The sequence below is a fragment of the Equus przewalskii genome, chromosome 1 (assembly GCF_037783145.1).
Source record: "Equus przewalskii isolate Varuska chromosome 1, EquPr2, whole genome shotgun sequence".
NCBI lineage: Eukaryota > Metazoa > Chordata > Mammalia > Perissodactyla > Equidae > Equus > Equus przewalskii.
Window position 1 is genome coordinate 116,235,554 of NC_091831.1, and position 16,943 is coordinate 116,252,496.

Here is a 16,943-nt window from a genome sequence, read left to right on the forward strand (position 1 = left end):
ATTCCCTATGTCCCACTGTCTCAACCATTCAGTGAAAAACACTGATGGGCATCGATGGAAGTAAATAAAGGTAATTTCAACCTCAAATCCAACATTTTTGCCCTGAAAGCCCCGGCTAACAATCAGATTGACTAACGTCCACAGCATGGGGGGATAGCAAATTTGGGAGCAGAGTCTCTACTACCTCTGCTGGTCCTTTGCTGCTTTCCAAGAAGGAATGGTTTCCCTTCTGCCTTCCTCAGAACCATCTGGTCCTCGGAGTCAGCTGCAGCCTGTTTGCCTTTCATAAGGTTTACCAGAATTGGATACACCTTGGATTTCACAACAGGGACCCAAAGTCAGCCCAATGCTTTCAGTCCATGACCCCTTTAATGACAGCACACATGACACTGGTTTCCATGCCCCAAGGGACAGACTATACTACAGACTTTGAGCAACAAAGTGCTCCAAGAGGGGACCCAGACACCCACTCACAGGTCCCAGCTCTGCCAAGAATAGTCATGGGACCTTGGGTAAGTCACTTAACATCTTTGAGTTTTAGGCAATATTTCCAAGTCCCTCCCAGCACTTAAATGCCACAGTCCAAGGCTAGACACTTTCTCAACTCACCCAAATGGGCCCCTCCCCGCACAGCCTGGGTCATTTTGGGGGCCTCTGCCTGGGTCTCTCAGCTCTAGTCCTGTTATTTGCTATAAAAGTTCTTTGATGGGAAGGGAAGTTGCCACAAACACCTACAGTAGACCAGCGGTTCCCAAAATTGGTTGTACATTACAATCACTTGGGAAGCTTTTAAAACTCTGATGTCCAGACCCCACACTAGAATAATTACATCAGTGTCTCTAGTGGTGGCATCAGCATTCACTTAGAGCCCAGATTCCAATGTGCTGCCAAGTTTAGGAACCAGAGCTTTTGCAAACTTGACTGTGATACAAGTCACCTGGGGAGCTGGTTAGAATGCAGATTCTGATCCAGCAGGTCAGGCTGGGGCCTGGGATCCTGCATTTCTAACAAGTGCCCAGGTGACTCTGGTGCTGCTGGTCCCTAGACCACAGGGCCCAGTCAATCAGGAAGTCTGTTCCCGCTCAGACGATCTCCAGAGCTTCTTCCCTTCTTTCCAAGGACTGACTGTGGTTCTCCCAGGCTCAGATCTTGCCAACAAGATGCAGGGCCTGCCACCAGCCCACCAACTAGGCCCACCGGGTTCTTCCATCCCTTCTGCAGCTTCTCAGTGAACCAGGTTATGCTGGGGATGTCCTCAGAGTCCCTACAGCCCAGTGGGGCAGACGTGCAGGGTGAAAGGGCAGAGTCTCCAGCTCCACTGCCTCAGGGGCCGGGGAGGGGAGCACCGGGGCTGGGCGGCCTAGGAGGCACACCTCCACTAGCATTCACTCTCAGCAGGCTGCCGTAACAAAATCCACAACCTGGGGGATTTACACAACAGAAATTTATGGTCTCACAGTTCTGGAGGTGAGAATTTCAAACACAAGTGTCAGCCCGGTTGTTTCCTTCTGAGGCTGTAAGGAGAGGATGTGTTCCAGGCCTTTCTCCTTGGCTGGAGGTGGCCTTCTTCTCCCGATGTCTCTTCACGTCATCCTCCCTCTATGCGTGTCTGTGTCCACATTTCCCCCTTTTATAAAAACACCAGTCATATTGGATCAGGGTCCATCATAGTGACCTCATTGTAGGCTTCAACAGATGAATTTGGGGGGACACAATGCAACTCATAACAGGTCGTTACACAGGAAGTCAGCCCCAAGTTACTAGATCATTTGAGTTTCCAAGAGGAGCCAGAAATCAGAATTTACATGTGAAATCTTCTGATTTTTCAATGTTGGTGATGTCTTGCACTTTAGAGAAATACCGTGTGGACCTCATGCAATACATCCGCATGCAATGTCTGTACTTAGGCTGCTCACCATCCCTGGCCTGTAGCAGCAAAGCCCTGTGACAGTGTGTAGCACCCTCCAGCAGGTGGGGCAGCCTCCCCAGCTCCCCCCTGCTGCCCTTACAGCTGGCTCCCAACTCTCAGCTGCAGCCTACTGCTCCCCCACTGCACCCTACGAAATTCCCTCCTTCACTTATGTTTCCTTTCAAAAGCCACCAGATCCGTGCTCTGAAATATTCAGCTGGCAAACTCGAAGTCCAAGTTTCAGCTTAAGGGTCGTCCCTTCTCTGAAGCCTTCCTAGACTGCTCCTGAACCTCTTCAAACACTCCTCTCTGCTACAGGGTGCCTGCTACAGGGCAATTATTAGGCCTTGCTGCTGTCTTCCCTTCCCCCCTCTACTCTGTGGTGCTGTGGAAGCCTGGAACCAGCCTCACTCATCTCCTCTTAGGAAGCTCAGACCCTGGATTGAGATAATTACGAATTCAAATCCTGGCTCTGCCTATTACTCCTCTGTGACCTCGAGCAAGTCACCTAACCTCTAACCCTCAGTTTCTAAATCTATAAAATGGGTATAATAACAAAACTCTCAGGGTTATTGAGATAGGCAGGGCCTGGCACACAGTAGGTAATTAATAAATATTTGATGAATGAGTGAAACAACCACTCAAAGGAGAAGACAGAGCTCCCATCTAGGCTGGTGGACAGACCAGGAGTGAGGTGAGTATAGATCTTAATGACAACTGTACAGTCCTTTGTTTTCACACGTATTAATTCCTTTTACCTTTTAGAGCAGGCAGGGTGGGTATTTTCATTTCCATTTTACAGAGGAAGAAACTGAGGTTCACAGTGGTTGTGACTTGCTCCACATTGTACAGCCACTCAGCAGTGATCCAGGACTAAGGCCCAGGTTGACAGAGACGTGGACCTGCCACATCCCTTTTTCCTGGTCCTAGTTTTGTTTGTTTTTTTCTTTTTAAAGATTGGCCCCTGGGCCAACAACTGTTGCCAATCTTTTTTTTTTTTTTTTTTCCTGCTTTATCTCCCCAAACCCCTGCTGTACACAGTTGTATATCTTAGTTGCATGCCCTTCTAGTTGTGGGATGTGGGACGCCGCCTCAACGTGGCCTGACGAGCGGTGCCATGTCCGCGCCCAGGATCCGAACCCTGGGCCGCCGCAGTAGAGCAAGCGAACTTAACCACTCGGCCATGGAGCCGGCCCTCCTGGTCCTAGTTTTAAGCAGAGTTGTCCTCATTAGCATTCAGGTGGTCAGACATCCCAAGCCCCAGAGATCTTCCATGGGCTGGTAGGCAGGGGATGAGGCCTCTACCCTGCTCCACTGTTTGACCTGGGGCCAGGCACACCTCTGCGCCTCTAGGTTCCCATCTGTACAATAAACCAGCAGAGTTGGGGTAGTCAGAGCACAAATCTGGGGCCAGCCCACCTGGGTTCACCTCCTTGATCTATCTTAACCAGCTGAGTGAACTTGGGCATGCTGCTTCACCCCCTGTGCTTTAGTTTCCTCTTCTACAAAGGAGTACCGCTCATGGGACAGTGGTAAAGAGTGAGTGAATGAACGAATCCTCATGAAGCACTTACACAGTGCCTGGCTCAATAATAAAAAAAGCTCAATAAACATTAGCTACTTGTATTTATTCTGCTGCGGGACTCCTTGGTCCCCAGGACCCCTACAGCCCTGGCATTGCCTGCCTTCTGACTCCCAGTCCTCTGCGCCTTCTACTCCATTAACCTAGAAGAAACCCAGCCAGCAGGGCAAGCGCAGCCCCACTCCCAGTCTTCCCAGGAATCCAGCTCTTCTTTGTCCTGTTCTGCTGACTCCCCGATTGTCCTGGCTCAGTGGCCCCAGCCCCCACTATAGAGAGCTGTCCCAAAGACCCCCACTGGGACCCTCTTCAGAGCCCCCAGCTTTCAGGGACTGAACTCTGACCCCCATTCTTCCAGCATGAATTCGGCCTGCCTAAGGGTATGAGGCCAGGCCAGCAGGCCCCCGGGAGGCTGAAACTCTGGCATGTCTCCAGGCAAAAGCAGCAAAGCTCAGCAGAAACGCCCTGACAGGGACTCAGGTCAGTGGCCTGGGAGGAGCTGGCAACATGGGGTCTGTGAAGGCAGGAGCTGCCAGCCAGAGAACAAAGGGGTCTTGGAAAGAGGGCCCAGGCCTGAGCTGCTGTCCCTGAGAAACCTACATCAGGAGAGGAAACACCAGAGACTGGCCACGCCCCATAGGCAATTGCAGCCAGCTGACAACACCCACTTTGGCCTGGACTCCAGGGTCCCTGGATCCTAAGGTGAGGCCACCTGACTCTGAGGGGAGCCCCTTCTATGGAGAGACCCTTGCAGATCGGTCCCCGATCGGAGCTGTAAGGAGCCTCAGGGGCTCCAGTCCTTTGCTTCTACTATTTCCTCTGTCCAGAATGCCCTTTCTTTTTTGTCCGACTGTTGAAATCCTATTGAACCTTCAGAGCCCTGCTTAAGCTTAATGTCACCCTCTCTAAGATGCTCAGACATTCCAGAAGTTAGATGCCCTCCCCTCGGCTCCCAAAGTGCCTCCTTTACCCCTTCATAGCACTTAGCACATTGTCCCAAACTTTATCTTGGTGCAGCTGTCTTCCCCTACCATTCTGTGAGTTCCAGGGCCATGAACTCCTTGCCTAGCCCATAGTATTCCCTCCAAAAATATTGAGTGAGTGAGTGAATCTCCTCAGGGATCTTATGTTCCAAGAGTCTTTTTGCTCCAGAGATTCAAAGATCAATTCTTCCAGCCAAAACACAAACGAGATCCTGACTGTGAGCACATGTATGTGTGAGCATACAACACACACAGAGGGCACCCTGGGAATGTGCTAGAACCCTACAGACATAGAATTGCTTGACAGTGTATAGGTGTGTTCATCCAAGAAGTCACCTTTGCCTACCTGCCAATGCCCGTTGAATCTCCCAGGGCTAAGCAGTAAGGGCCTAGATTTTGACTCCCATTCTTGGCTGCCCAGGCAGGGCAATGTCAACAGCCCACACCATGTGTCACCAGAATTCCATTTGGAACACTAAGCCCCTGTCACCTGGCCTTCCACTGCTCCGCCAGAGCTCCACTCTGAAGCCTGAGGTATCTCCCAAATTCAAATATTGTGATCCATGGATCCAGTCTGGTGGCACAGCAGTTAAGTTCGCACATTCCGCTTCAGCAGCCCAGGGTTTGCTGGTTCATGTCCCGGGTGTGGACCTACACACCACTTGTCAAGCCATGCTGTGGCAGGCATCCCACATATAAAGTAGAGGAAGATGGGCATGGATGTTAGCTCAGGGCCAGTCTTCCTCAGCAAAAAAGAAGAGGATTGATGGCAGATGTTGGCTCAGGGCTAATCGTCCTCAAAAAAAAAAAAAAATGTTGTGGTCCATGTTGTCTCAAACCTGCATCCCATACCAGGCTCTCTCTCTAGCCCCAGGGCCCCCATACCATGGCAAACTAACTTCGTCATCCTAGAGGCCTTCCAGAATGCTCCCTCCTGTTGTTTCACTGAATTTCATATTCCTGAGAGTTCAGTCTGTATGTCCCCATGAACCTCAAAGCTATTACATCCAAGGTGGAGCTCAGCATCCTTCCCATGAAATTGTCTACCACAATTTGGATTGGTGGTTTTACCTTCCTTGCTACCTCTAAGCTGGAGACCCAGCACATATTTCCCCTTCTCCTTCACCTCCAACATCCAATCAGTCACCTTGTTCTACTGATCTTACTGTCTAAAGATTTCTGAATTTGGTCCCTCCTCAAGCTTAAACCCTCTTTATCTCTTCCCTGGACCACTGCAGTAGATACCTCATCAGTGTTTCCACACATCAGCTCTCCACCTCCTTTAATCCATCCTCCATACAGGCCACCACAGTGATCTGTTTAGAATGAAATCTGACCAACTCACTTTTCTCCTTAAAAATCTTCCATGGCTCCCATTGCTTTTCAGTGGAATTGGCCAAAGTGGGTTCTGTGGAATATCAGTCCTGCAGGGTAGTCCATAAATATAAGATTCAATAAGTTCAGGAAGTGCTGCATACGAAATGCCCCTCTTTAAGATCCATATGTACATTTGCAACTTCAAGATGTCTTCATCATTATCTTAAACTCCAGTATCTTGATCTCTGACCAACTCCATCTTCCTGCCAGGCCCCAGTATACACGTTCTTCAACCTCACAGGATGTCCAGAGCTTGAGCCTTCCATTTTCTCCCCACCTAAGCGTTGTCCTGGCTCCACTTCCCTCCCTCTTCTGCCCAGACCCCTGGTCCTTCACCTTAGCCCTTTCTTGCCACTCTCAGCTGTCCTACTCTGCATCAGTTCACACATCCACCATTCCATCCCCTATGTGGAGTCCAGGAGCTGCGGGAGAAAAGCACATTCCACCGTGAGAGCTGGAGTCAGCCCTAGACCTGTGAGACCTCATTGGAGCCCTGCCTGATGCCCAGCATCACTTCTGTGCATCCTGAGGTGCCTCTCCCATTTCCAGAGGGGGCTCTTCCAAGTCTTTGCCAAGAGCTCTACCTTGCAACCTTCCTCTTATTCTTTGCAGAAGACCATCTCCTACTTAACAGGGAAAGGAGAGAACTTAGACAGGAACTCCCTTGACTTCTGGTTCCCTTACCTCCTGCCTCCCTCCCATGCAAGGCAGGCACCTCCACCTGTGCTCTGGGTCTCATCTTCTCTCCCCTTTACCACCTGTATCCATCTTCTATTTCTCCAGCATCTTCTACCTCTCCTTTAGTCTCTCCCTTCAGTCTATAAATATCAAATCTCTTCCATCCAAAACGCGAACAAACAAGACCCCAAATAGTCCCTTGGATGTTACCTCCTCTCATAACTTCCAATCTCTCTCTCCCATCCTCTATACAGCCTTGCTTTTAGAAGAAGAGTCTACATTCTCTGCTTCCAGTTTCACTCTTTCCACACAGGGCAATGGCCTTTCTGTGCCTCTGGCAATGTTTGTCCCCTCTAATCCATTCTCCACACTGAAGCAGTGGCAACTTTACAAAAAATGCAATAGGACCATGGCTCACCTCTGCTTAAAACCCTTCTATGTGCCCACCTGGGAACACTGCCTTCATGGCCCTGTGCACTTAGTGGAGTGATTTCCACTCACCTCCTAAGTTACTTCCTGCCTTACCCCCTTCAGACTATGCACTCCAGCCACACTGAAAGACTACGTGGTCCCCCAAACACACAGCCCTCTTTTAGAGCTCCTGTCTTCACACATGTTCTTTCTGATCATACCACTTCATTTCCCTTAGTCCCTCTGGATCAACTCTTAAGACTCAACCCAGGCTGGGCTAAAGGCCTACCTCCCAGGCACTATGAGCCCATACAGTGGTCACAGATTTTCGAAGTTTCTCCCTCAGTTAAACAGTGGACCCTAAAGACAGGACCTGGACCTTGACTGGTCACTGTCCCCAGAGCTGAACCCATCTCCGAGCCCAGAGAGGTGGTTGGCAAGAGTTGGTGAACAGAAGGGTGAAATAAGAGAAGGAATGAGAGAGGGCAGAGATGTTCAGAGGATTTAGGATGATTCCGCTGATCCTTTTTGAGGCCCAGGCAGAGAGCTCGATCTCTACCCAACAGGATGCCTGCTCTGAATCCTGAGGCTGGGTCCTGAGAAACACCATATGGGGGTGTTTTAGCTGCCTCTTGGCTCTGGAGATCCCTCAGTAGCCAGACCAGTGATGGGAGCCTGCCCTCCCACCTCCTGACTAGGTTCGGGGCATCTGAGAAGTCCTAGCCCCTCTTGTGTGTCCTGGTCACCTGTGAACTTCATTAACAAGGACAGTGGGCTCACAAGGACCCCAGGACCACCTCACACTTTAATGCTGAACTGGCTGTGCCCTCCCTTTTCCAGACCCTGCTCCTACCCTTGCTCTGTGCTTGCACAACCCACCAGTATCCTCCTGTCACAGCAGCCCCAACCTGGGAACCTGGGGGGTGGACCCCCTTCGCTAGGCCCTGCTTGCCCCATCCTCTCTGTTCTTTTACCGTGACTTCCTCCCCCTCCTGCCTCTTTCCCTCCTTCCCCCTATGCACACACAGAGCCTTTGCTGCAAGACCTGACAGTCACCCCTGCCTCATCCACAGCCCTCTGACTATCCTCACGGGCTTTCCCTGTGGTCCTGACTCCCAAGTTTGCTGTCCTCCAGCCTCCTGCTCCAGCCCTCCCCAGTCCTGCTCTTAAGATGGTAGAAGCCTTGGTGTGGAGGAGTGGTGGATGGGGGCAGAGGCTTGCATTAGCTGGATGGCACCCCTGTTTTGCCCCCTCACTATCGAGATACCAGACCCTCTATGAAGTAGGTTTGATTCTGTGAGAGCCCTATCCATTGCCTCCCACACTTAGGTCAGCTATATAATTTGCAGATCCCAGAGCAAAATGAAAATGCAGGACCCTTTGTTCAAAAATGATTAAGAATTTCAAGAGAGCAAAAACAGAGCATTGAACAAACTGTCAGGCCCTCCTAAGCGCACGGCCCTATGTAACTGCACAGGTCTGACGTCCACGAAGCTGGCCCTGACCACACCCCTTTCCAGCTGGTGATGGTCCTTCTCCCCTCTCCTGTCCTCAGCTGCTTTCTAAGACAGCTCCTCAGGGCAGGAGCCCAGCCCCAGCCACCTCCAGAGGTCCCGAGGCCTGTTCAGCAGCACTCAGCACAGATTCCTGCAGCCCCTCTGGGAATCTTCACTTCCACACTACCTCTGGGCTGTGCAACACTTACGTCCTTCTCAAATTGATGTTTATTTATTGGGCCCCACCTGGCTGAGCCTGAGGAATGGAGGACAAGTTGATAAGCGCTCAATCATTGCTCTCCAGGAGTTCAGTTTATAGCAGGATTAAGACTTGAACAAGAGGGGGACCGAACACAGATCCTGCCAGTTCAAAGAGAAATAATCACATTTGACGAGGAAACTGAATTTCACAAAAGAGATGGCATAAAGACGGACTTTGATGAACAGGTGTGATTTTAGTAACCTGAGGAGGAAAAGAGCCCGCCAGGGAGAGGGCACAGAATGGGCAAAGGCTCAGAGGTGGGAAGGGAAGACACATGGCCAGTTCCAGAATCCTGAGTTGTGCAGTCTGGCTGAGGCATGCAGATGGCGGAAGAGCGCAAAGAGGCAGAAAGGAAAATTTGGGGTCAGCTGTGAGGACTCTGAGAGCCGCGGTTGAGTGTTTGTAGTCCCGTAGGGCAGACTCACGAGGGGTCTTTAGGCCTGGTGCCTATCTGGGAGCAAAGGGAGAAAGAAGGGAGGAGACTTCCTCCGCTTGGCCCTCCCAGCCTGCCTGCCTGAAGAGCGCAAAGCCACATTTTTCTGCAACAGGCCACTCCTACCCAGGGTGCTGGAGCTCATTCAGCCACTCCTCTCCACCCGCACGTCGAGAGCTACCCACAAAGGCGCAGCGGCCTGGGTTCCCTCCTGCGCTCGCAACGCGGAGGACCCACAATCTCGCGCGATCCCGGGTTCCGCGCTGCAGTGCCTAGGCCCGTGTTGGTGGCAGTTGGGGCTTTCCCGTCAGTCGCTCCTAATGTTCTGCGCGAGGGGGGGGGGGGGGGGGTGGGGGATTTGCGGAATAGGATCCCGGACTGGGAGGGGAGGGGACCGGCTGGGCACACCCAGAAAGCAGGACTAGGAGCGGTGAGAGAGTGGCTCCCATTCCCTGATGGCCCTACTACCCACTTTATTTTAACTTTATATTATGGATATTCTCAAACATATACAATAGTATAGAGAATGGCATAATGATTCCCCAAGTCGCCACCGCCCAGCTTCAACAATTATCCCCTCTTGGCCAATCTTGTTTCATCTAACCTTCTCCCACTACCCACTGTAAACAAGGATGGGGGCAGCAGAGGCGCCCCCCCCCCCCCCCCCCACAGCTGTAGGAGAGCGGGCACCAGCCCTGCACCACTGGAGACAGGAACGCCGAGTGGCGGAGTTGGGGCACCGAGGGCTGGGAGCTGGGCTCACGCGGGTAGGGGCCGCAGGGGGCGGGGCCGGGGGGCGGGACTCGGAGCAGGGCGTGGGGGGTGGGGGTGCTCTCCCAGCTAGTCTAGGCGCGCGGAGCTGGGCGCAGAGCGGCAGTCTCCGCCTTGCAGCTTGGAGCGTGCCTGTCGCCGCTTTCCTGCCGCCGCCACCGCTGCCACCATGCCCAACTTCGCCGGCACCTGGAAGATGCGCAGCAGCGAGAATTTTGACGAGCTGCTCAAGGCGCTGGGTAAGCTGGCGAGGACAGCGCGCCCCGACGAGGAGAAGGGGCCCGGAGGTGCCCCGGACCCGCAGGGGGTGGGCTTTGGCCACCAACCCCAAACAGGAGGGAGTCCCCGGGGCGATAGATCAGGACGAATTCCAAGGCTCACCCCATCTAAGAGCCGCGAGTAGAGGCCGGGACCCCTCTCGCGTCCAGCGAACGTTTGCTGGATGCATGGCGCTTTTCCCGACGGTTCGGGCTTTGTCGCGTGCTAGATCATCGCAAGGAGAGATTATTACTGGACTCCAAGGAGGGTAAGGGACTTTAAATTTGGGGACTCAGTTTGAGACCAGGCCTTGCCACGAATTCACTGTGCTCCTCGGGGAAAGCCACTTACTCCCTCTGAGCCTCGTTTCTCATCTCGAAAATCAGGGCGAAGGCAGGGTAAGGAGTGGATTAATTTTAAGGCCCCTATCTATAGTCAGAGGTTTTGGGAAGTGCCGGGCCAGTCCTGGGACAATGGGCAGGTGGCGAGGCCCTGTGACCTGAGCCCGCGGCTCGCTCATCTTTCCCCGCGCAGGTGTGAACGCCATGCTGAGGAAAGTGGCCGTGGCCGCTGCGTCCAAGCCGCACGTGGAGATCCGCCAGGATGGAGATCAGTTCTACATCAAGACATCCACCACGGTGCGCACCACCGAGATCAACTTCAAGGTCGGAGAAGGCTTTGAGGAGGAGACAGTGGATGGACGCAAGTGCAGGGTGAGGCCCCAGAGCCTAGGCAGCGTTCGCGGATCCCCGCTCCCTACCCGTGGACCGCTGCAGCCAGACGCACCCATTTCTCCCTTTGCAGCCTGCGGCGCGCTTTTCCTTGCGGGGCGGGTGCACTGGCTGTTTGCAGAGAGAGTTTGTGCAACAGGGTTGCCCTGGGCTCAGGAGAAAGTCCTACCCCTGTCCCCTCCCAACCCGATGCCTAAACCGCCTCCCGAGGTGCTAACAGCCGCGATTAAAGCGCGGGCTCTTGGTTGCGCCGCGTGCCCAGCGCGCTTCTGCAGCTCTTTGCGGCGACCCTCCGCGCCAGCGCAGGCGGCGCGGGAGGAGGAGGTTGCAGGGGCCGCCGGGTTCCCCGGCCGCGCCGCTGCCACGTTTCCTGCCGCAGGTGGAGCGGCAGCTCTCACGTCCCGCCCCCCGGGTCCCTCGGCCCCCTGGGAACGCTCTGGATCCAGTTTCAGCAGTCTCGATGGCTCCAGCACCTCTACTGCCCTCCCTCAGCCTGATTCCTTAAAAGAAAGGCGGAATCTTTCAAAAAGCGAGGCAGATTCTGGCTGGGAAAATGGACTAAGTTGCTCTCTCCTAGTCCTCAAGGGCAAGAGTTTTATATTTCTCTGTGTATGGGCCCCATGGATGAAGGAGTGGACTGAAGCAAGGGGTTGTACACTCCTTTTTTAGATGGGCAAAAACTGCATTTGGTTGATCTCTGGACTAGAATGGAGGGTTGGTTACTCATGTATTTTGAGGAGAGAAGGGAAAATAATTGCTACTGCTACCACTTATTTAAAAAGTGACAAAATGTCTCCCTCCCTTTCCTTAGTGTTTTTTTAAAAAAACTAACAACATTCCGGAGAGTGAGAAATTGTTTCCACCTCTCCTGAGTGGTGCCTGTCTGATCTACAGAGTGGGACTGGACACTGGGTTTGGGAGAAGGATGCAGAGAGAGACACAGCCCCCCTGGAGCACACTGGCCCATATGGTGGTATTTGGCCCCCAGCATTGGCATAGCCTAAAAATGACGTCCATGCTTGGAGCTGGCATGGTCTTACTGTTTGTGAAAACAAAGGAGCAGGACAGCGTGGCTAGAGTGAAGGTCTGGGAGTCGAAGGGAGAAGGCCTGGCGATAGGCCAGGCTCAATTTGGGGACATCCAGTGGTGGCTACTACCAGAGACAGTAATTCTGATAAAAAAATCCAAGGACACACGGCAGCCTGGAGAGTGGGGCTTTATCCCCGCCCTGCCTAATGAACGCATCCCATGTGTTAGTTAAAAATTGAGGATGTGCACATTCAGTACGGGCCCCCCAGTGCAGCTGCACAGCACTTTGCTTTGTGCACATGCTGGGGAAAACTGCAGGGAATCCCTCCTTTTGCCTCCTACCTCCCACAGCATGAAGATCCTTCAGATTGTTGTTTTGTTGTGTTTTTAAAATTCTTCTAAAAGGATGTAACCTGGAAATTGGCAGTGTTTTTATCCTCAGAGCCAGAGATACCCAGATTTATCAGAGCAGGCTGTGTGCTGCATCTGATGAGCGCAAACAGGGAGAAAGGCATTATCTTAAAATCCATGCAAGGAACAGAGCCCCTGATCTGCTGACTACACTTGTGCTTGCAAATATGCTGTCTTAACTCGTCTAAAATTTTGTAGTTCTGATGTGAAGGTTCTTGCCTTTAACATCCAAATTGCTTGAAGGGGTAATCCCTTTTGACATAAATGAATCATTGCATGCTCTAAATTTTATTCCTGGAGATGTAAAGCATGCCTAAGGCTTTGCTGCTTCCGTGAGTGTGTGTACATGTGCATGTGTATGTGTGTAATATGAGGCATATCTATACCTCATAATATCCGTGAGCAGCCCTCTGAATTTGGACTTTTTAAGGTACAGCAGCAAAGGTTCTGTGTCCACTGACAGGGACCATGTGGTGCTTCTCTGCACAGCAGTTATTCTCCGGTGCTCATTGTTGTCTCTGCTCCTGCTGCCAAGACTGTAATTAATGTCACTAATGGTTTTCCTGCCCACAGAGTTTAGCCACTTGGGAGAATGAGAACAAGATCCACTGCACACAAACTCTCCTTGAAGGGGATGGCCCCAAAACCTACTGGACCCGCGAGCTGGCCAACGACGAGCTCATCCTGGTGAGGCCCTTCGACCCTGAAACAAGCCCACAGCTCCCTGGCTAATGCCTGAGGGACTCACAAACGACATCCTCACTCTCCCATTCAGGGAGAGACACTATCTGCCCTGGGTTAAAATTTGAGCACAAAGCCCAAAATGACAGTTTAGGTCAGAGGAAATTATTGTTAAATGGTTGGCAGGAGAGGCGAGTGGCTCAGAGGGCAGAGCAGAGGCTACACAGGCTGCAGCGCTGCCACTATCCAAACCGAGCCATCCGTGACTTGGTGACTTGCTTTAAGCCAACCTCCCCCATCCCCCACAGCTGGGCTCAGAATGCTTGGGCTCTGTGAGGTCCCAGGGTTGTTCACTCTGCAAAAGGAATTATTTTTCCCCTCCTAATTCCTCATTTTGCTGCCTGGCAAAGATCTAAGAAATTTTAATATGTCAGCACTGGGAGCCTTAGAGAACATTTTTACCCCCCTGGAGTTACAAACTCCAGTGGCCTTTGGAGCCAGGCAAGTGATGCTAATTTAGGAAGTGTCTGAGGGTAACCCAATGTGGAGGGGTGGGGCCCTTAGAACTAGAGAGGGTGGGCTCTACCTTAAAGGTATTCACATTGAAACATTTTAAACAGCCCTGGCCACACAAAATTTACCTGGTGAGGCCAAGTTAGAAACCTCTGTAGTTTAATCACTTCCCCCCTCCCCATTTATTTTAGGTGTGGGGGCAAAGGAAGACTGGGAGGACAGGACAACCCTATGTCACTCTGCCTTTGTGCTTCAGAACAGACCGAGCTTTGCAACTACCTTTTTTCCTGCAGACTAGAAAAGGGAAAAGCTGTTGTGGGTAGCAGGAAATGATATCCTTTGTTCTCCATCAGGCACGTTGTTAACCTCCCCCATCTAAGACTGCCTGCCTGCCCCGTCTTAGAGACTGTCACCCTGAGATGTTGGGAAAGGAGATGATGAGGTGTGCTAGGAGGGGACTCGCTGTGTGCCCTGGGCATGGCCTTTCCCTTCCCAAGCTGTAAAATGAGGGGTTGAGCTAAAGTCTGATCCCCAAGGTCCCTCTCGGCCCTGAAATTACATGTTTATTCTGCGAGAAGACCCTAAATTGAGCTATCTCTATTACTCTAACAGAGGCTGCTTGATCCCTCTCTCTCCTCTTGTCCTTCCCAGTAATGATTTCACATGCTTTCTCCTTTCGTAGAGAAAGGACTGGCTTCATTTGCAACTTGGTTAATGTTTCCAGGGAAGGACTACCCAGTGGGGCTGGAGGAGCAATTTGAGGCTGACATGGAAATTTAGGAGAAAAAGGCACATATGGTCCACTGGTGCCAGAGTTAGTAAAGAGAGAGATGATTTTAGAGTTCCTGCGTGTAGCTGAGGGTTAAGTGGGCTTAGTTCGTTCTGTGAGAAAGTGTGATTTTATTAACCTCTGTAGTATCCGAGAGCCGGAGCAAATGATGAGGGTAACTAGATTTTTTTTCAGGGTAAGTACAATTTGATATTCGTGACTAGTTCTGCTAGGAGGACTGTGCCACTTGCAAATCCCCCACTACAATTCCACCCTGCATCACACACCAGCCTCAAAAGGAGCATTAATTCTTGACATCTGAGATCTGAAATGTGGGCTTTTGTTTGAAAGGTTATTATCATTAAGAAATCCAGAACGTAGGGAGATGCTGTCTCCGTATAACAGCAGGCAAATTATTCTAGTTAAGTCAAAATACGCTCTCCCAGCAGCAACAGTAAATTGCCCCTGGGCTGTAAGTTGCCTTCTTTTGAAAACTGAGTATCCTCTCTCAAACCACTCTGGAACATTCTTCAGAGTTTCTTTCAGGAACCTCTCAGCATAGTTGCAGGCTGAGAAGGACATTTCAAATGTGGTTGGAAATGTGGCAATTTCTTCTTATGTCCTGAGGCCATTTGTTGGTCTGGGTGAGGTGTCAGATAGCTAGAGCAGGTACAGGACAGGTAAAGAGTCACATGCCCAAAGTGGCATTCCATTCGATGCTCTGTGGCCATAGAGCTTGAAGAGTTCTGGAACACTGACATGGTTCTGAGAGGTCTGGACATCTGAGAGGTGAATTTTGATGGGAACCCCGCCCCCTGCTCCCAGCACGTAGAATCATCTGCATTCCTCACTAATGCAGAGATTATAAAGAGGTATCCGGAGCAGGTACAATTGTGCTGGTGTGATCAGGAGTTCCCTATTTAGAAAAGAAGCTAGTGATGGGCATTCGCTTCCTTAATAGTTCCCTGAAATACTCATGTTAGCATAATGTCCTAGTACATGTTCTCTGAGACCATCTCATGACCGACTGAGGGGCAAGAATCTGAAGATCCAAGTATATCCAAGCTCTTAGTCCAGGACTTTGACCTCTCTGGAGCCTCAGGCCCCTTTGAGAGTCTGAAACATAGTGATCCACCCACAGAAAAATGTACATCTGCCAACAAAGGTACCTACATCAGGTCTACAGACCACGGAATTTTTGTTTTTCATTTTGTTTTTTTAACACACACATTGTTTTCCCAGTTCCAACTGCCTGTGAGAGGCCCAGGAGTGTGGGCCTGTGAGTAATTGCTAGTTGTTGGAAGAGTTGAGACAGCTTACAAACGGGTGATACCATTTCAGAGGCCAGAAGGAAAACATCCTCCTCCATCCGTGGAATGATTCTTGTCCTCCCCACAACAAGCAAACAAACAAATGAAGAGCCATAGAATTTTAGCTGGAAAGAGCCTTTGGGATCATCTTGTTCAGTTCTGTCCCTCCCTTCAACTCCCTCCCTACTCCATCCCCAAACTGGCGGAGAGAGGAAGAGCCGTGCCCAGGCTTACCCAGCTGTGAGTTGCAGAGCGAGGTCTGGATGCCGATGCTATGCTTTTGCAGCTGAGTCCAATTTTCTAGCTTGCAGGTGACTTGAGTATTACATACAACATTTCAGGCTGTCTCCCAGGCTGGACAGCTGCTTCCTGGAAGGCCCTTCCACACCCTTTCCAAAGCTATCCCATAAGGCCGGTCAGCGCTAGACCCTATGGCTCCAACTGCCCAAGCCCCTTGCTCTCTTAAGTCATTTGAAAAGAGACAGAACCACTTCAGAAATGTCCAATATGACATTCTCCCCCTTTCCAATTTAATTTCAAAACCAAAGCCAGGAAACTTGCATTTCTTATGTCAGCATTTACAGGTTCCAGAAGGAAAGGAAAACTGCATATAACATAATTCTATACCCAAGTTGCCTCTCTGCCAAGATGGAATTTAAGGGGAAAAAAGAAAAAAACCTTAGCACTTAGCATGAGCACTCAGCGCAGGAAATTGAATGTCTGTTACAAAGAGCTTCTAACAGGAGAGTAAGTGGCCTTATTAGCAATATGCTTTAAACATTTTTGCACAGGCATCTGCACTGATTGGTTTTCCTTTTCTGCAGACATTCGGCGCGGATGACGTGGTCTGCACGAGGATTTATGTTCGGGAGTGAACACGGCTGGCTTGCTCCTGCTTTGGGGGTGGGATGCATGTTCCCCAAGGAATCTCATAGGTCTGAGCTGCCAGTGGACCTCCCCTTCCCCTGTATCAACATTAGGTGATCCTGTTTGCCCCAAAATGGTGTTGTAGTGTTTCCTCCCAAGGCCTTCGTGCCTCTGTGTCCCTGGTGCTCTGTAGTTTAGTATCTGTACGGTTTTCTTGGTCATTAAACTGGTTGGACACATATCAAGGCTTCTCTCTTTGACTGTCTCTGCGGTTTCAGCTCTGGGTCATTGTGTACCTGCTGTCTCTAGCACTACGTAGGTCTGTGTAGTGCTTTCAGCTTCAGCCTGCTGCCTAGGTGCAGTGTGGGAGCACATAGCAAGGATTGCAAGCTGGGCTTCTTCTGACTGGATACAGACTGCAGATCCAGGTGTGTTTGGACTTCACAGTTTTGTTTTTTAATTGAATTAGTTGGTA

At 51.1% G+C, this 16,943-nt stretch overlaps 1 protein-coding gene across 1 annotated transcript; it reads left to right on the forward strand.

Moving 5' to 3' along the window:
- Positions 1-9,898: 9,898 nt before the first annotated feature.
- Positions 9,899-16,709, forward strand: CRABP1 (cellular retinoic acid binding protein 1). The gene is made up of 4 exons (XM_008532819.2): positions 9,899-10,138; positions 10,692-10,870; positions 12,902-13,015; positions 16,426-16,709. Exons 1-4 carry the CDS (start codon positions 10,069-10,071, stop codon positions 16,474-16,476), a joined length of 414 nt encoding a protein of 137 aa, XP_008531041.1. The 5' UTR covers positions 9,899-10,068; the 3' UTR covers positions 16,477-16,709.
- The last annotated feature ends 234 nt before the right edge of the window (positions 16,710-16,943 follow it).

Coding starts and splice junctions, on each gene's coding strand:
- CRABP1 (XM_008532819.2), top strand. CDS start 10,069: ATGCCCAACTTCGCCGGCACCTGGAAGATGCGCAGCAGCGAGAATTTT. Junction 10,871..12,901: donor TGGATGGACGCAAGTGCAGG/GTGAGGCCCCAG, acceptor TCCTGCCCACAG/AGTTTAGCCACTTGGGAGAA. Junction 13,016..16,425: donor CCAACGACGAGCTCATCCTG/GTGAGGCCCTTC, acceptor CCTTTTCTGCAG/ACATTCGGCGCGGATGACGT.